Below are 20996 nucleotides of genomic sequence, written 5' to 3'. Positions count from 1 at the left end.
TTGTGGATGAATACCCACTTCGACAGACGCATGACGAAGTGGGTCTGATGAAGTAGGTATTCACCCACTAAAGGTTATGCTCCAATACATCTGTTAGTCTATAAAGTGCCACAGGACCAGGGCTGCCCAGAGGATTCAGGGGAAGACCTGAAGACCCGGCACTTCGGCAGCGGGTCCCGGGGCGGAAGGACCCCCCGCCGCCGAATTGCCACCGAAGACCCGGAGCGGAACTAGCTCCAGGCCCTGGGCCCGGAAGTGAAGGACCCCGCTCCAGGGGCCCCGAAAAACTCTTGTGGGGGCCCCTGCAGGGCCCAGGGCCTGGGGCAAATTGCCCCACTTGCCCCCCCCCCCCCTCTGGGCAGCCCTGCACAGGACTCTTTGTTGCTTTTTATGTATTTACTAAGTATCCTAAGCATGGTTACAGTCAGAAAGGATGCAAAACCCAGCGTAAGCATCAAGGCTAAATTCACAATCAACCCTGGAAACAGCAGTGAAAGTTCCAGGAATAATATCAGAAATGCTCATTTACAAACACAAAAAATATGATATCCCGGATTGGTTATTTACTAACATTGTATGCTGAGAGATGCTGAAAGCAGTGTGTAAATATAAACGTAAATGCCTGGAATTTTTCCAGCAATCTTAGAAACATCATGGATCATTTATTAGTAGTCTTTATTCTGCATACATGCATTATTTTACTTGCATGATGCAACCTTTCAGAAGTCACAACATAAATTGGAATGGAGGGCATCGGATCGAAGCATTTTGATAGAGCTATTTGTGAAATCTGAGTAGTTTTAAACTATTTCTGAATGCTTTCTGAACCCCCAATACCCTATGGCCTGACTTGTCTCTATTTTCAAAGTAATTTACTTACATATTATAGCAATTCCCACAAGTGCTGCTATAGTTAATGGTCTGTCAATGTTTCCACGATAAACCCTAGGGGTTTACAGAGCAGCCATAAAAATTCACTCCATGGAGAACTTGGCATGCCAAGTCCTACACCAGAAGCTATTTCCCCCCCCCCCCCCTCAAATCAGGTATAAATCTGTTCAGCCACTGTAACTTATAGGAGTTTTTAAAAAAAGTTTAGTAGTTTCAGATGTTTTCGGTGCTTCTATAACTCAAAAACAACATAGTTCAAATATATACAGTGATTGCCCTTAAAAAGTTCCATTAGTTTGAAAGACTGCCCATGCTAATTGAATTCCATTCCCATTTTAAAGATAGGGCATATCTGAAAGACTAGTAGAAGCTTTAAAGCCAGTGGATGTTTCAAGTGTATATATTTGAACTAAGCTATTCTAGAGTTACAGAAGCACAGGGACAATTGAAACTACTCATTTTATTTTGTTGCTGTATATTTTACAGTACCAGCTTTTAACTGGAAAGGCAAGAATGGGTTGGAAAACAGTTTATGGGAGAGCTAATAAGCTACTTTTGCAGCTGACTTTCTGTGCATGTTCAGTTTACTGTCTTAGACTCAGAGACAGGGCTAATGTCATTGTAAGAACCATGAAAATATTGAATTCAAAGCAAAAATATTACAGTGAAAATTCTAAGGTTTAAAATTAGCAACTGTATAATAGGTTTTCATATTTCTTTTTAGTACACTTTCCTATTGTGCAGCACAGTATCTGAAATACATGGATTATACCGAAATCAGTGACTTACATTTAGACTCCCAGTATCAGGAGATAACACAGATACATTCATGTGTCTAATAATATTTGCTATGATTGCAGCCACAGGCTTAAAGTAATACGGCCTGTTGCTGGTTCTTGAAGGGACTTATTTGAGATCGTGCAGTTTACACAGTTGTAGATAACATCATATACAGATAACAGACTCCTACAACAATATTCTGGTAGAACATGGTGAATTAAGAACACAGAGAAAGCATTAATGTTAACCCTCTACATTACCAAAATAATATTCAAAGATTTAGGAGTGCAACTGTCATTGACATTAATTGGAGGAGAGCAACTAAACACTCATTCATCAGTGTCAAAACTTAGAAATAAATCCCCTGGTTTTGGGTTCAAAGGATAGCTTTAAAATTACTTTCTCCATGTTATTCTATGAGCAGGACAGAGTTGGAAATTACAGTATGTCTCTGCTTTTAAAATGTGAGTCAAGTGTTTTAATGGCATGAGGACTGTTAGAAGTAATTAGGAGAAGCCATTAGTCCATTAGCAATTTTACCTTTTAAATTAATAAATTGACTAGAAAAATGTAAGGACATTATAGTCTATGCAGGGAACTGTTGACACAACATGGGAACGTTTCATCAAAAATTAATCATATCAACATCACTCTTCGAATCTGCGGTAAATAGGAATTTAATATAAAAACAAATATATTTATGTAAACTATTCTCTAAAATAGTCTACTTACACCTATTTACATAACGAATCCCTCACTTATCACCCTTAGGAGATTAGATAAGTAAGCAGTGAACAACTTATATTTATTCATGTACTTTCAAGAATGAATGAATGATCTCTTCCTGCATACACTTAATATTTTCCCTCTGATTAGTAACATGGATGGATAGGATTTTACAATAGAAAATATGTTATGCTTATTCCTTTAACAGAAAAGGGAACCTAGCTTTCAAAAAAATGTGTGTACAGAATGTTTGCTTGGTTAAACTTTAATATAATTGATATCTACAAATGTATATACTATGTGAATAACTGGAGAGTTATAAAGTGTCTCAGTCCAAATTCAAATGGTAAAATATGGTTTTAAAGGAATTTGTATATGATTAAGAAAGTGTATAAATATCTAAGTAGTTATTCAAACCCAGAACCTTGAAGATATTTAGGTGCCTAACTCCCAAGGGAGTTAGGTGCCTCAATGTCCTTTGAAATGAATGGTCCCTTCTGGCCTGAAAATCTCTGAATCTAACACCCATTGAAGCTAATGGGAATATGTGTTGAGGGACCTCTCATCACCTTTGTTGTGATTCTTCTTCACTTTCCTCTTTCACTGCTCTTCTAGATATCCATGTTCACTAGTTGGAATATTGTTAATCTGCCAGTAAGCATAAAAATCATGAACATGGAAATAAATATAGGGCTTGTCATACTGTCTCAGACTGTGGTCCAGCTTGTCCAGTATCCTGCCTCTGACAGTGGGCAGCACCAGCTGTTTCAGAGGAAGGTGCAAAAACCCGATAGTAGGCAATTATGGGATAATCTGCCCCATCAAAGCTCATCTGTATCCCTCATAGGTAGAATTTGATTTAAACTCTGAAGCATGAGGATTTTATCCCTTTCAAAACTCTTTGTTTGTACTAACTGCTATAACTCTGGTTATTCTTGTTGTCCATATAATTGACTTTAATACACATCACGATGGATGGGCAAGTGGGGTTCATCTATTATGTCAGTTACTGAAGAACAGTTAAATGGGATTTTAATGTTCAGTTTATTTTTTTAAAATTTCCCCTATTCTCATATTTTGTCTAATCTAAAATACATCATCATCTGGACTGTGAGGAATTGTCCAAACTTGATTGGCGTGAGAGAGGGAGTTGTCTTCTCTAGGAATAACAGTACATAGAATCACTTCTGTAAAATGGTGATTATGTCCCCACTCATATTTTGAATGCCACATCAGGATACATTTTATATTTTCAGTACAAGATTAGAAAGCTATCGTAGAGAGTCATAGCTCGTGGACTTCATGAGTAATGACAGAAAAGGTTTAAGGTACTAAATTCTTTCATACCTCTAGAAATATGGCTATGCCTTTTTATGACTCTGAAAACAGCATTACTAATTTAATGGAGGATTTACAATAAAATACTCCTTGAGGTAGCATACCCAAGGTACTGAGGATTTATAAATTACATTAATAATTTGAATTATTGCAGTTACAAAATAAAGCTGAGGTGTGTATATTTTCACTTGGCTATAGAAATCATTTTATTATATATATTAATTCAGCTTACAAGTCTTATCTCAATACTGCATTGCTGCATTTTCTTTCCATAGAAATCAAACTCTGAAAATATATCGTTGCAATAAAATAGACAATGGTTGATCGTTGCTAAGGAACTTGATTCTCCCTGGCTGCCCCAGAGGGTGGGAACAATAACTCCTAATGCCAGATGGGGCAGCTAAACCAAAGAGGGAATTTTGCTGGGGGAGGGTGGTAGTGTTTGAACTGCTTTCCCCCTCCAGGATTCCTCTAGGGGAAAACATAGGATCCCCACTAGTAGCGGCTGCCTCAGAGATGCACTGATTTAGTGCAGATTCCCAAGCCAGATATCCTCTCAGTTAGTGGCACCTACTTTTGAAGATATAGTGGCTTATTGAGGTCCCTTCCCCCCGCCCCCAGTCAGAACGGGGATTATGGATGCTCAGTACTCTTGTTTTTCCATAAGGCAGCTTTTTGGCGAATCCTGATTTCAGCTCGTCCTTTACCTGATATTGATGGAGGGGGAAAGAGAAAGCAAAACAGGTCCATGGTGATGTTCAATAGAAGGCTGGTTTTTCTGTGTTTCCAGGCTGTTATTCAGGAAATGTTTTGTTTGTTTTTGTTTGATGGATGATACTCCATTGACTCTGGACATGTCTACAGCTGAGAAGGTGATAAAACACCTCTACATAAGATTGGTTTGTTGACCCTCAATAACCTGCAGAACCTGTGACAGCAAGGCCATGTTCCTTGTAATCTATATTGTTAAAGTGTCTGTTCTACAGCTTTATGAAGCCATGCAAATAATTTCTAACGTAAAACTGATCATGTGTGAAAGTTTTTCTCATCACAGTGACATGGTCTGTCCACTGGGGCTGGGAACAAAATCAAATATATATTCCAAGTACCCTAGATATTATGTTAGTTATAGTTATTGTCTCTAGAGCACATCATGCATATACACACAGGAATCTGTCCTTGGTTATCTTCTCCTCTCCCTCTACATTGTCTAATTAGATAACCACATCTTCCCTCAGCATCTCACCCAATGTCTCTCTAGGCAGTAGATTCATGCTTTTCCTCTTCTTCAGTCTCATGTTTACAATTACCCTCAGGCAGCTCTTCCTAGTCAGGCATCCCACTGCCATCTTTAAGTCCATGAGCCAAATTCAGCCCAGATGTAACTAAGGGCCATTTTTTCCCTTGGGTAACTCTGTGGAAACAGAGACTAATTCCATTGAAGTCATGTGAAAATGAAAAATCATGTTAAAAGGCTTACTATAATTTTCAGCATCTCCTGCCCGTTCCCCAGCTAATGTTCTTGTTTTCTTGGGTTAGTATTCCCTTCTGACAGTAGCTGTTAAACTGAGCCTTGTTCAGACAGAGAAGACCAGATTCTGCTCCCATTGAAGTCAATGGCAAAATATTCATGGAGTTCCGGAATGCAGTATCAGGCCCTAAGGTAGTGAACAGACTTTCTGGTACTGGTGAAGTACATAGAGGCATAACTTTGTGTCCCATGAAGTACATGTTAAACTCCCCCAGGACAGGAGTAACAATGGCATACACCTGTGGGCTGCACAAACAATTGTTCCATCACCATCCCAAAATACATGTTTTTGTTCTAACTCATTCTGAGGTTTTGGGTGAAGGTTTATATTTGATTCTTATCTCATAGAAAACAGTTCATCCATCCCTACATTCAGGTGAGAATTAAGTTTTCCCTCGTCCTATCTTAATTAAGAACACTTATAGGATAAAAATTGGTTTGTCCTTTAAGCAGAGCTTAAGCAATAAAGTGGATTATTTCATTTTTCTAAGCACTGAAAAGGTATCTGTGAACAAATGTAACAATGATGAAAGGCAGTAACAATTTATTTACAGGGTTTAAACTGAAAAGATCTAATTAAAGATACAAAGTATTTTTAAAATATAGAATCAACTTCTGTATAGACTGTCACATGAGAAAAGGAGGGCTGGCAACCCACATTTACTATGTAAATTATGTCTAAACCATGCTAAATCAATGAGTTTTGCTCTATAGATGCTCATTCCAGGTTGCTCCCTATAATGACCTCAATTATACATGTCTTCATTGTGAAATTATGATTGCCTTTGGCGGGCTGCAAATGACAGCAGAGGAAAGATTTCCATGATAAAACAGCACAACAAGTAATACCTGCTCACATTAGCATGCATAGCTTGATGTGTAAGTCAATACAACTCCTGTTTAACAATCTAAGAAATAAAATAGGAGAGAGGAGAAGGGATAGGGAAAAAATGTGAAAAGGTATCTTGATATTAATAATAATAAATAACTTAACAAGATAGCATATTTTAGAAATATGTCAGATCGGGATCTGTATTTGTAAGGAATTTTTTATGTCTTACAAGTGGAGTGTGAGCACACAAAGACACCGACTGCTGAGCTACAGTGGGTCCTCCCACTCCAGGGCATATTTTATAGTAATTTGGGGATTTGTTTTGCCCTTCTATTGTTGCCAGCACTAACAATTTTACCACAAGCCTCATGCTATTTGCATTGTTGTAGAGAAAAGCTTGAAAATCTGATCCAACTGCCCCCCCCCCCCAGGCTCAAAAACCAGAAGGCAAATAAAACATCTCTAATATGTATTGTTTATATAAAATCTCATGATATTTAAACCAGTCTTGTGATTTTGGGGGAGCAGACTCGTGTTTTTTTCAATGCTTGGAGTTGACAGTACTGTACAGTTGACTTCTAGAAGCCACTCCATACCATTTCTCAAAAATGAACTACTCCCGCAAACAAGCAGTTTTTGGCAGCCTGGAACCAGATTTAAAAGTCTGGACCATATTTACAAACAACTGGGAAGGAAACAGGAACCTGAAAGCTGCTGAGCCAGCCTCAGGGAGCAAAGAACTTCTTCATGGAAGCAGCACAAGTTCATGACCCTCAGGCACTGGCAATGAACAGTAGACTCTGCTTGCTTCAGTTTGAACTTAGGACACACTTTCTCACCCCAATATGCTTTTTGCTCCACTTTTTTTCATTCTGCTGCTGCCAACTTCACTCTCTGTTCCATCTTACTATGCCCCATTTCTAGGGTTACCATATTTCCACAATCAAAAAAGAGGACACTGGGGGGGGGGGGGAAGCCCCGCCCTAGCCCCGCCCCACCCCATCCACTCCCTCCCACTTCCCACCCCCTGACTGCCCCCCTCAGAACCCCAACCTCCCCTGCTTATTGTCCCCTGACTGCCCCCTGCTGAGAACCCCCCACCCCTAGGACCCTACCTGTCCCCGACTGCCCCGACCCTTATCCACTCGCATGGGTGGCAGGGTTGTAGAAATTTTGGTGGTGCCCAGAACCCACCCCCCCCCCCCCCGCCTAAGGCTCTGGGAGGGCGGGGAGAGGAGGTCTGGGGTGCAGGTCCTGGGCTGGGGATTAGGGTGCAGGAGGGGTGCAGGGTGCAGGCTCTGGGATAGAGTTTGGGTGCTGGGTGCAGGCTCCGGGCTGGGGCAGGGGGTGGGTGTGCAGGAGGGGGTGAGGGGTGCAGGCTCTGGGATGGAGATTGGGGGTGGGAGGTGGTGCAAAGAGAGGGGGTGCAGGCTTTGGGAGGGAGTTTTAGGGCAGGAGGGGGTGTGTGGGAAGGGGGGAGGGGGTTTGGGAGGGAGTTTGGGGATAGGAGGGGATGCAGAGGTGAGGGCTGTGGGTCTGAGGATGGGGGGTTCATGATGCAGGAGGAGGCTCAGGGCTGGGGCAGAGGATTAGGGTGTGGGGGGGATGAGGGCTGGGGCTGGGGCTGAGAGGTTTGGGGCATTGGAGAGGCTCAGGGCTAGGGTGGAAGGGCAGGGTAAGGGCAGCCTGTCTTCCCATTAGTGGATGGGGGACGCTAGGACCTGGGGGCAGCAGACAGCAGTTGCTGCTGGCTCTGGCAGTACAAGCAGGTGGGGGGGGGGGCACGGGGAGGGACGCGTGGAGGGGGGGGGTGGCGGCAGGTGGAGGCCGGGGACCCATCCAACACTCCCCGACTCCCCCCCCCCCCCCGGACTCCCCTTACCATTCTGGCTCCACGTGTTTGCAAAACAGGTTGCCCGGTGGGTCGGTTTGTGTGTTACACAGGGCTGCAGACAGAGGGAGGGGGGAGCAGGGGAGGGCTCTGGCTGCTGGAGGCCAATGGGAGCGGCTCAATCGGCCCAGCCGCCCAATCAGCAGCCGCACTCTGCATGGAAGGGAGGGAGGGAGGCGAGGGAGAAAAAAACCCCGGACATTTTAACCTTGTTACCAATTCCTCCCGGACGGCTATTTAGAGATGCAAAAGCCGGACATGTCCAGGGAAATACGGACGGATGGTAACCCTACCCATTTCCTCCCTCTTTCCTCAGTGTACGCATCTCTTCTCTCTCTCCTTCCTACAATGTCATTGTAAACCAAACACCCTGTACTAATTTTTATGCTTTATAGCATGCACACAATTGCTCAATCTTGGGGCTAAATTCTCTGCTGGCCTAACTCCATTTGAGAATTGGCCCTTACTGTGCAGAGTTCATTTCTGTGCTATAGAAATAGGCACTCTTTGAACGGTTTCAATTTCCTTTTCTTCAAGCATGTTGAAAATCCCTAGTCTTCTAATAGTTTTGAAAAATAATGGGATCACTTCAAAACTTAACATGGGGAATTTATAGAAGAGATTATGCTAGAGAAAAGCTATTGCTATTTGAGTCGCTTATTTATACATAGATGTAACAGGTTTCAGATTTTTAAAATTGGGGAAGTGTAGTTTTTTTAAAAAGCACTCATGGAATTTAAAAAAAAAATGTTTGTACTGATATATCAATACTTAAAGCAGTTGTTGATTTTTCTCTAACAATATTAAACATCTAGAATATCACTGTCTACTAACTAGAATATTTTGGAAATGGACCCACACTGTATACTTTGGCTTACTCCATTAAAGAAAAAAAATTATCTTCCTTTTTAATGTATTGATCTGTTAAGACACCCAGTGTATTTCCAAACCCACATCAATATCCAAAGCCACTCCAATAGCTCAGGTTTCATTAGTTAAGTACTAAAGGTAAGTCTAAAAAGTAATGACGGCCCATCTTTGCTGCATTGTATTGCCCACAATGGATCCTAGACTTGCATGACTCAGTGAAGCAAGTTTGGGTGTCAGCTGGCAGGTCATCCTATCACAACATCCTATCTTGTACGTAGGCTGAATTTTCAATCTGTTCTTCTTACAGCAATGCAATTGGTGCTGAGTTTTGTTGTTGTTGTTTTTTTAATGCCTGTGACTTAAGTAGACATAAACTATTCTCCTCAACTATTAAAGCCTTTTACCTCCTTTTTGTGCCAATTCTCCTTATTTCTTACAGTCTTTTAGAGACATTATTATAACTAACACGGCTACCACTCTGAAACCTATTATATCTCTGGCAAAGGAAGAGTGGTGAAACATACTGGTTATGTGCTGAAAGTGCCCAGATTTCCCAGAATGCACAGGAGTTTCACTCAAAACCATGCAAATAGAAATCACAGCTCAAAACGATTATATGCAACAATCCTACTCTTGCTTTGAATACAAATTACCCAATTAAAAGAAAAGGCAAGTCAAAATTAATCTGCACTGATTTACTGGCACTGTATTAACTAATTCCAGTGATTTAAGAGAGAACAGAAACCAATTTTAGAGGGCACACAGACCCTTCATCTACTTTCTGTGGGATTACAATCATACGTTCCTATCTTTTTAAGTCTTTCTTCTCCCCGGCAGTTGTGTGAAAGATCCACAAATAACATGGGAAACTCACTATTGCCCTGTTCCAACAAAGCTAAGTTAAGCACATGCTTAACTTTAGGCATATGAATAGTCCTGTGGACATGAATACTCACTGGGACTACTCCCTTTCTTAAAGATAAAGTGCCTAAGCAGGGGATACAGTAAAACTGAGTATACTCAAAGTATTGTCAAATATACAAAATCAACAAACAAACAAATGGCAATTTTTCTCTCTACTCCATTTGTTGCTTGTAACAGCAATAGCTAAAAACAAATACATTAACAGAGAAGTGTGGTTTTTAAATTGATTATGTCCATTTAACATAGGGCTGCATCTGAATAAACCTGGTTGTATAAGCATATCTTGGATAATGACAAAGATCTTTGATAAAGCAATGATTAAGGGCGTGATAAATAATTATAACTGTTTTAATATAAAAGTATTTAGAACGTAATGTGCTACTAACATACTCGGTGAGAAAACAAAAATGGATTTGTGTTTTTGTTTTTCAGTTGATCTGTACTTATTATGTGTTGTAATCTCAAAGTGACTTCATGGATATTATTTCACTAAAGTATGGCAATTATTCAGTTTTCTCCTTTACTAGAAAGTAGATCTGTTTTCCACTAGTGCACTTCTAACATGCAAAACTAAAGCCTGTTTGGCTATCATTTGCAAAGAAATCTAATTTTTATTGCAGCAAATCACTCAAACAAAATCCTGCTGAAGAGGGTGTTGATAGGTTTTAGGAGTGTTCTGTAGAATTTAATGCAGTGTGAAAAACAGCGCATGAGATAAAGGAAAAAATGTAATAAGAAATAAAACCCAATTCTCTAGTGAATGATCCTCTATTTCATTTCTCTTTAAAGGAAGATGGTCCTGATTAGCCGTACTGCATGCTACATATTATATTAATTAACCGTTGTTATCCTGTCAAGTACATTCAGAATACTGTATTCATAAAAAGGAACTCTGTACTTTATGCAAAAACAGCTACAATACTAAAACATGTAACTAGTATGCATTCTCAGGTCAGAAAGTGAGGAAATGATGATAGAATATGGTGTCATAATTAGTAACTATGGCTACGTATTGCACCTAAGATGATGACATCAGTTGGAGTTTTGCATGAACAAGGACAAAAGGAGTTTAGAAGCAATGTGATCCAGCGGGTAGGGAACTCATCTGAACTGGGACTCACTCAGGAGGTCTATTCCTAGCTCTGCCACTGACCTACTGTGTGACATTGGGCAAGTCACTCCACCTGTCTGTAACTCTGTTTCTCCTCTTACTCTTTCTCTCTCCTGCTTGGGGGCAGGAACTTGTATCTCTTTTCTTACTTACTTCACTCTACTTATTTATTGTTTGCTTACTATGTATCTGTACAGAACTTAGCACAATGAGGCCCTGATCCCGGTTGAGGTCTCTAGGCACTACCATAATGAAAATAACAATAATAATTCAGCCTAATACAGGAACTCCTCACTTAACGTTGTAGTTATGTTCCTGAAAAATGCGACTTTAAGTGAAACGATGTTAAGCGAATCCAATTTCCCCATAAGAATTAATGTAAATGGGGGGGTTAGGTTCCAGGGAAATTTTTTTTTGCCAGACAAAAGGCATTATATACATTTTAAACAAGCAATTGAATACTATGCGGGGGGGGGGGGGGGGGGAGAGGGAGTAGTGTGCACATTCTGTGTTTTACAAACATACTGTACATACAGTACAGTACTATAGTTGGGAGGTGCCCCTGCCTTACCCCACACAGGCACAGCCCACTGGCACTGGAGATGAGACAGGCAAGGAGGCTGAAGGTGCTGTAGGCTAGGAGAAGCACCTTGTGCGGCAGCGGCAGCTTCCCCTACTCTGCAAGCACCAGGGGTGGGGGTGGGCGGGCTCAACCCTCAGCCCGCCTACTCCCCTCCTCCTCCCAAGCCCCCACCCTTGACCTGCCTCTTCTCCCCCCCTCCTCCCCCATTACTTCCCAAGCTGCGTCCTCGCTCCTCCCCCCTTCCTCCCCTCCCTTCTAAATGCTGCAAAGCAGCTGGCTTGCAGTGTTTAGGGGGCAGGAGGGAGGGGGGAGGAGCGAGGACTCGGCCCGCAGGCTCCCCCTCCCTCCTCCCCCGCCTCCTACCCAGGGCAATCAGCTGGTTTGCGGTGTTGGGGAGGCAGGGCAAGGAGGGGGAGCCTGTGCGCCGAGTCTTCGCTCCTCCCCCCGAAACGCTGCAAGCCAGCTGATTGCCGTGGGCAGGAGGGGGGAGGAGGAGGGGGAAGGCACTGATCCCCGGGGTCTACCGGCGAGTGGGAGGCGCTATGGGGAGGAGGGGGCCTAGGGAGGCTGCTAGCTGTGGAGAAAGCAAGCAGCCAAACAACGTGAGAGTGGAGCATTGCACAACTTTAAATGAGCATGTTCCCTAATTGATCAGTAACGTAACAACGAAACAACGTTAACCGGGATGACTTAAAGTGAGGAGTTACTGTATAATTTTTATAGCTACTCTTTCGAGCCCACAATTTGTGGTCTTTCTAAAGTAGCCCTAGGAATATGAAGTGGGAGAAGGTCTGATCTCTTGCACACTGCACAGGGAATGTTATATTGATTTTTTTACAGTCCTGAATCAGCCTAAGACCTCCAGTAGTGGACACAATTTGCAGCACATTAGGCAGTAATTACCTTGTGACTTAGTTGGGGGGAATATGGACAAGAAGGATTCAGCAGTCATCTTTTCTGAGCTGCCTGTCTACTTTGATGCTGATGATTGTTTCATGCTACATGCCAGCCACATGAAAGGCCTTTGCACACAAATGTTCACAATCATTTGATAGATTGACAAGCAGTGGGAGCATATGAAGTAAATCCTTTTAGTCTTCCCAATACAACCAGAGGGAGAAAACCCACTAAACCAGAAAAGTCACCAAGTTAATTACTCAAAAGGAGCCAATGCAAATGAAAAAGTCAAAAGAAATTAAAAGATGTGGAAAATAGTCTTTATGTTCATACATAGGTTGCAACGATAGATGCTGTTTTCCTTTTAATTTAGCACATTGCATATGGCATAAGTCAAGGTAAAGGAGAACATTGTATCTTTGGGTATGTCTACTCTACGAAATTAGGTCGAATTAATAGAAGCCGGTTTTATAGAAATCGGTTGTATACAGCCGATTGTGTGTGTCCCCACATAAAATGCTCTAAGTGCTCTAGTCGGCGGACCGCGTCCACAGTACCGAGGCTAGCGTCGACTTCCGGAGCATTGCACTATGGGTAGCTATCCCAGAGTTCCCGCAGTCTCCGCCGCCCATTGGAATTCTGGGTTGAGATCCCAATGCCCGAATGATGCAAAACAGTGTCGCGGGGGGTTCTGGGTACATGTCGTCAGGCCCCTCCCCCTCCGTCAGAGCAACGGCAGACAATAGATTCGCGCCTTTTTACCTGGGTTACCTGTGCAGACAACATACCACGGCAAGCATGGAGCCCGCTCAGCTCAGCTCACCGTCACCATATGTCATCTGGGTGCCGGCAGACGTGGGACTGCATTGCTACACAGCAGCAGCAGCTAACTGCCTTTTGGCGGTAGACGGTGCAGCATGACTGGTAGCCTTCATCGGCGATCTGGGTGCTGGCAGCCATGGGGCTGCATTGCACCAGCCCTTGCCTTTTGCCTTTTGGCAGTAGATGGTTTATTACGACTGGTAACCGTCATCGTCGTACAGCAGTGGCTGGAACTCCGTATGTCCCCCAGTCCCCCATCCCCCCAGTCATATTCTGCTGCCTTCACAATGACGATGATGGCTATCAGTCGTAGTATGCCATTTTCTGCCAAGCGCCCATCGCACATTAGCAGAGTCTTCCCTGAGCAGCAGATCGTGCAATAGGCCTGAAGGCCATCGTCATCATACAGAAAAAATGTGGCTATAACTGCCAAGCGCCCAGTATTTGCTGCCAAGCACCCAGAAGATGCCGAGGGCTATCAGTCATGCTGCACCGTCGTCTTAAGATGTAAAAAATAGATTTGTTCTGTATTCATTTGCTTCCCCCTCCCTCCGTCAAATCAACGGCCTGCTAAACCCAGGCTTTTGAGTTCAATCTTTGGGGGGGGCCATTCTGTGTGACAGTTGTTTGTGTTTCTCCCTGATGCACAGCCACCTTTGTTGATTTTAATTCCCTGTACCTGTACGCCATGTCGTCACTCGCCCCTCCCTCCCTCCCCTGGTCCGTCAGATACTAGTTTCGCGCCTTTTTTCAGACCAGACGCCATAGCTAGCACTGGGATCATGGAGCCCGCTCAGATCACCGCGGCAATTATGAGCACTATGAACACCACGCGCATTGTCCTGGAGTATATGGAGAGCCAGGACATGCCAAAGCAAAACCAGGACCAGCCGAGGAGGCGATTGCAGTGCGGCCACGAGAGTGATGAGGAAATTGACATGGACATAGACCTCTCACAAGGCACAGGCCCCAGCAATGTGGAAATCATGGTGTTCCTGGGGCAGGTTCATGCCGTGGAACGCCGATTCTGGGCCCGGGAAACAAGCACAGACTGGTGGGACCGCATCGTGCTGCAGGTGTGGGACGATTCCCAGTGGCTGCGAAACTTTCGCATGCATAAGGGCACTTTCATGGAACTTTGTGACTTGCTTTCCCCTGCCCTGAAGCACCAGAATACCAGGATGAGAGCAGCCCTCACAGTTGAGAAGCGAGTGGCGATAGCCCTGTGGAAGCTTGCAACGCCAGACAGCTACCGGTCAGTCGGGAATCAATTTGGAGTGGGCAAATCTACTGTGGGGGCTGCTGTGATCCAAGTTGCCAGGGCAATGAAAGACCTGGTGATATCAAGGGTAGTGACTCTGGGAAACGTGCAGGCCATAGTGGATGGCTTTGCTGCAATGGGATTCCCAAACTGTGGTGGGGCGATAGACGGAACCCATATCCCTATCTTGTCACCGGACCACCAAGCCACCGAGTACATAAATCGCAAGGGGTACTTTTCAATGCTGCTGCAAGCCCTGGTGGATCATAAGGGACGTTTCACCAACATCAACGTGGGATGGCCGGGAAAGGTACATGATGCTCGCGTCTTCAGGCACTCTGCTCTGTTTCGAAAGCTGGAGGAAGGGACTTTCTTCCCGGACCAGAAAATAACCGTTGGGGATGTTGAAATGCCTATCGTGATCCTTGGGGACCCAGCCTACCCCTTAATGCCATGGCTCATGAAGCCGTACACAGGCAGCTGGATAGGAGTCAGGACCTGTTCAACTACAGGCTGAGCAAGTGCCGAATGGTGGTGGAATGTGCATTTGGACGTTTAAAAGCGCGCTGGCGCAGCTTACTGACTCGCTCAGACCTTAGCGAAAAGAATATCCCCATTGTTATTGCTACTTGCTGTGCACTCCACAATATCTGTGAGAGTAAGGGGGAGACATTTATGGCGTGGTGGGAGGTAGAGGCAAATCGCCTGGCTGCTGATTACGCGCAGCCAGACACCAGGGCGGTTAGAGGAGCACAGCAGGGCGCGGTGCGCATCAGAGAAGCTTTGAAAACGAGTTTTGTGACTGGCCAGGCTACGGTGTGAAACTTCTGTTTGTTTCTCCTTGATGAACCCTCCGCCCCCCACCCACCCGGTTAACTCTACTTCCCTGTAAACCAACCACCCCACCCTCCCCTACCCTCCCCCCTTCGAGCACCACTTGCAGAGGCAATAAAGTCATTGTTACTTCACATTCATGCATTCTTTATTAATTCATCACACAACTAGGGGGATAATTGCAAAGGTAGCCCGGGATGGGTGTGGGAGGAGGGAAGGAAAAGGACACACTGCAGTTTAAAACTTTAACTCTTATTGAAGGCCAGCCTTCTGATGCTAGGGCAATCATCTGGGGTGGAGTGACTGGGTGGCCGGAGTCCCCCCCACCGTGTTCTTGGGCGTCTGGGTGAGGAGGCTATGGAACTTGGGGAGGAGGGCTGTTGGTTACACAGGGGCTGTAGCGGCGGTCTCAGCTCCTGCTGCCTTTCCTGCAGCTCAACCATACGCTGGAGCATATCAGTTTGATGCTCCAGCAGCCGGAGCATCGACTCTTGCCTTCTGTGTGCAAGCTGACGCCACCTATCATCTTCAGCCCGCAACTTGCTCTGTTCATCCCGCGATTCAGCACGCCACCTCTCCTCTCGTTCATATTGTGCTTTTCTGAAATCAGTCATTGACTGCCTCCACGCATTCTGCTGTGCTCTGTCAGCGTGGGAGGACATCTGTAGTTCTGTAAACATGTCATCACGCGTCCTACGCTTTCTCTTTCTAATCTTCACTAGCCTCTGTGAAGGAGAAACATTTGCAGCTGGTGGAGGAGAAGGGAGAGGTGGTTAAAAAAGACACATTTTAGAGAACAATGGGTACACTCTTTCATGTTAAATTTTGCTGTTCACATTACACAGCACATGTGCTTTCGTTACAAGGTCGCATTTTTCCTCTTATATTGAGGGCCTGCCGATTTGGTGTGAGAGATCACTCACGCAGTGCCAGGCCACAGATTTCAGCTTGCAGGCAGCCATGGTAAGACACAGTCTTTTGGCTTTTTTAACCTTCTTAACATGTGGGAATGGTTTCAAACAGTAGTGCTCTCATTTCCCATACCAAGCACCCGTTGGGTCGGCCATTTAAAATGGGTTTGCAATGTAAAAGGAGGGGCTGCGGTTTCAGTGTTAACATGCAGCACAAACACAACTAACTCCCCTCCCCCACACACCCAATTCTCTGGGATGATCACTTCACCCCTCCCCCCCACCGCGTGGCTAACAGCGGGGAATATTTCTGTTCAGCAGAGCAGGAACGGGCACCTCTGAATGTCCCTTCCCCTTAATAAAATTGCCCCATTTCAACCAGGTGACCGTGAATGATATCACTCTCCTGAGGATAACAAAGAGCGATAAGGAATGGATGTTGTCTGCATGCCAGCAAACACCGGGACCATACGCTGCCATGCTTTGTTATGCAATGATTCCAGACTACGTGCTACTGGCCTGGCGTGGTAAAGTGTCCTACCATGGCGGACGGGATAAGGCAGCCCTCCCCAGAAACCTTTTGCAAAGGCTTTGGGAGTACATGAAGGAGAGCTTTCTGGAGATGTCCCTGGAGGATTTCCGCTCCATCCCCATACACGTTAACAGACTTTTCCAGTAGCTGTACTGGCCGCGATTGCCAGGGCAAATTAATCATTAATCATTAAACACGCTTGCTTTTAAACCATGTGTAATATTCACAAAGGTACACTCACCAGAGGTCCCCTGTGTGCCCTCAGGGTCTTCGGTGAGTTCGGGGGTTACTGGTTCCAGGTCCAGGGTGACAAACATATCCTGGCTGTTGGGGAAACCAGTTTCTCCGCTTCCTTGCGGCTGTGAGCTATCTACATTTTCTCCATCCTCCTCTTCCGAACCCTCTTCCCTGTGTGTCCCTCCAGTGAGGGAGTCATAGCACACGGTTGGGGTAGTGGTGGCTGCACCCCCTAGAATGGCATGCAGCTCCGCGTAGAAGCGGCATGTTTGCGGCTCAGCCCCGGACCTTCCGTTTGCTTCTCTGGCTTTGTGGTAGGCTTGCCTTAGCTCCTTAATTTTCACGCGGCACTGCTGTGCGTCCCTGTTATGGCCTGTCCTTCATGGCCTTGGAGACCTTTTCTAATATTTTGCCATTTCGTTTACTGCTTCGGAGTTCAGCCAGCACTGATTCATCTCCCCATATGGCGAGCAGATCCCGTACCTCCCGTTCTGTCCATGCTGGAGCTCTTTTGCGATCCTGGGACTCCATCACGGTTACCTGTGCTGATGAGCTCTGCGTGGTCACCTGTGCTCTCCACGCTGAGCAAACAGGAAATGAAATTCAAACGTTCGCGGGGCTTTTCCTGTCTACCTGGCCAGTGCATCTGAGTTGAGAGTGCTGTCCAGAGCGGTCACAATGAAGCACTGTGGGATAGCTCCCGGAGGCCAATAACGTCGAATTCCGTCCACACTACCCCAATTCCGACCCCCTAAGGCCGATTTTATCGCTAATCCCCTCGTCGGAGGTGGAGTAAAGAAACCGGTTTAAAGGGCCCTTTAAGTTGAAAGAAAGGGCTTCGTCGTGTGAACGTGTCCAGGCTTAATTCGATTTAACGCGGCTAAAGTCGACCTAAACTCGTAGTGTAGACCAGGCCTTTAATACAAGCAGTGCAAAAGATTTTCCTTATAAAGATTTTCACAAGTAGGGGAAATCACAACCATGTCTTCCCTGTATTTTTCTAGGACATCAGTCAATATGGTTGTGTGAACAAATGAGTGTTCAGATTAGATGAAGTTCATCTCTCTTCAGAGGGCCAGAAGAGGGCATATGCATCACTTAAGTTTCATTTAATTCTATTAGATGACTTGTGCTGGCCCTCTGCACTGGGGTCCATTTAGCTAATTGGAAAGGGAAAGAGGGATAGATGTTTATGCTGCCAATTAAAATTAAGGGTTGGGGGAAAATAAATTGGCCCACCCCAGCATTTCATATTCCAACTTGGGCATTGGTCAAAGTAAGTTTTTCCTAAAATGTGTGGCCTAGGCAGTATCAGTTCCTTTGATCTTTGTCTCACACCAGCTAGTTAATTTCTGTGGATACGAATAAAGGAGAAAGACACTCAGACAGCAGAGGGTATGCAATCAAATGATCCAGTGATTCAGAGTTTCTGACAAAAGCTAATCAGCCCTAGGTGAAGCGGGTATTTTCCTGCTATTGTCTTCCTTACAAATTCCAGATTGTCTGGAACCACAGTAACGCGTGGCTGTAATATTGTTGCTGGTTTTTCATGGCCACTCAACTGCCTAGTGACAGGCCCATGTCATATGTCTGGTGTACCCATTTTAACAGTCTCACTTAAAGCATCCCCATCGCTATCAAAATGAAGAAAAGTACTTAATGTTTCCATACTCCTGAAATTGTCTCCAGAGAAGTGAGGGGGAAGTGCTGTTATCTGAATCAAATTCCAGTTCTGATAACTCTCATTACTTAATCGTGATGAGACTCCTGCTGTTTCTTCACAAGTTTTTATTTCCATAATGTCAGTGTTTGTGCTTAAAATAAAAATCTTGTTTTGCTGTTTCCCTCATGGCAGCTGCCTTTCAGTTAGCATTATACAGCAACTATTAAGCAATAGAAATCCACAGGAATAGAAGATGTCTGAATTCCATAGATGTAGGGGCTCTCTAAATCAATTCACTGCTGTCTTGTTTGTTCTGCAGCCAGAGACTGAAGCAATATAGCACCAAAAGTGATGTTGAACTTTCCACATTCATCTTAATGGGTTATTAACTTGAAAGCCCAGTTTTGAGCATTTAAATGCGACATAGCTTCAAGAGTTTTTCTTGTAGGAGCCTTGTGAATAGGGCCAAGAAAAAAAAAATAACATAGGAAAGATAAAATTGTGAAGGTTGCGGTTTTGATGACAGAGCAGCTTGATTGCCCTGCTGCTTGCTATCTTCATTGGCAGTAATTCTGACATCAAATGTCTTACCTATACATACAGCCATATATGGCAAAAGATGCGAACACATCTTTATAACCATTGGCCAGGAAAACAGTATGACATTCTTTGGTTTTAAAGAAATATTAAAGGTGCCTAGAGCCTGAACTAGGCATGTATTTTAGATGTAGGTGCAAATCAAAATAAATTAAAATTTTAAATTTAAAATATAGGAAAGATGTTGCAATTTCTTAATAGAGGAAAAAAGTGGTACCTCACATGCCACGTAATATTTGGCAAATGTCGATTTTTTTCTTACTGGTAGCCTCCATATTTTACTTTAAACATTCAAACCAGATAGGTTTACTCAAAAATGCAGTTAAAATATGTTGTTGATGCAGTATATGTAATTTTAATTCTGCTTCTTCGTGGCGGAAATGAGCATGTCTGATATCACTGCTCTTCTTAAATTAGCAAGGAAGCTGTCTGACATCCAAAGAGCATGAGCTAGTCATAATAGAAGATTTCATTGCAATGTATCCTATTTTGGTTTGTTGCTTAGGCTGATCCTTTTTACTGTGTATATCTTTGTCAAAGCTGAAATCTTCCCAAAGAATCAATGGGAAAATAATGGCTTCGTTTCGGTATTGATAATTTCTCCCTTTTTTCCCTTCCTTTTTCCAGAGGTGGTTCAACTCACGCTTCCGGAGGAACAGAAGATTAGCGTTACCACAGTAACAGTTGGACTGAGCGCTGTATTGACCTGTGCCATCCATGGAACTCTTAAGCCCCCAATTATCTGGAAACGCAATGGAATCATACTGAACTTCTTAGATTTGGAAGATATCAACGTAAGTTTCGAATTGTGATTTGAATTTGCTTTCTAGTGGATTGCGTATGACTGTTCATTTAAAAGATGATACCTTTAAGTGATCTGTTTTATTATAATGGAATATTGGAAGATGGATATTTTGTTTCAGTATGGACTATGACTAGGGAGGAAAAGGAAACTGAGTCAGACAAAGTAAACAGCTGGAGCATAGGTAACGTAGTACAATAACACCTACCATCAACATTTCATCCCTCATGGTTCATGACAGTCCAGTGAGACCGAGGGCCCATGGGTGCCAACCCTAAAAATCATGGGCAAACTGGCTACATAAGCCATGAATCTCCCAGCCATCTTATTCCCAGTGAGAAGAAACATATTTATCCATCATGAGAAACCACAAGTCTGTAGTTGACTGAAATTTCTCCTATACAGCCAGTAAAATAATATACATTTTACCCCCTTTTCTCCCACTCTCCACTTATATTTTGGGATGATCAGGGCTAAACCTTTCATGAGCTACTGGTTGGTTGTTGGGAAGTTTGAAGTTTCAGCTCATTCTATAGGGCATGACAATGCCCATCCAGGAAGGAACCTGTGTATCTATTAACTCATCCTACTGCCCTATGTTGATGCCTAATTATGAATACGTGGGCTAGCTGCTTTCTTTCTTTGTGCTTTTTTACATCAACTTGGCGAGTTATAGACTATATTAAAGAAAATACTTGAATAATGTTAAAAGCTTATTCATATAATTAATAACATTTCATTTTAGAGAGGATGGGAAATAGTGTACAGAAAATATGGTGCCTATTTCTTTTCTTTCAGCATTAAAATATGCAGTAAATCAGGTTTATTTTAATTACAGAACAATATTAGTTGATTTATATTTTTTTCAGCTCTTGTTAATTCTAATATTTATTAATTTAGGTTAAGAGCTGATACATATAGTATTATATCCCACTAAATTGTTGTGGAATCTGGATTGCTGAA

At 43.7% G+C, this 20996-nt stretch overlaps 1 protein-coding gene across 1 annotated transcript in view; it reads left to right on the top strand.

The window, feature by feature from the left end:
* FSTL4 (follistatin like 4) overlaps window positions 1–20996 on the top strand; it is a 494923-nt gene that overhangs the window by 393643 nt on the left and 80284 nt on the right. The window contains exon 6 of the mRNA XM_065409767.1: window positions 19859–20025. Coding sequence (XP_065265839.1) covers window positions 19859–20025 — 167 coding nt within the window. The remainder of the gene's footprint in view (window positions 1–19858; window positions 20026–20996) is intronic.

Source organism: Emys orbicularis, chromosome 8 (genome assembly GCF_028017835.1).
Source record: "Emys orbicularis isolate rEmyOrb1 chromosome 8, rEmyOrb1.hap1, whole genome shotgun sequence".
NCBI lineage: Eukaryota > Metazoa > Chordata > Testudines > Emydidae > Emys > Emys orbicularis.
The sequence above is the reverse complement of the archived record's forward strand: the minus strand, read 5'-3'. Positions and strand labels throughout refer to the sequence as shown.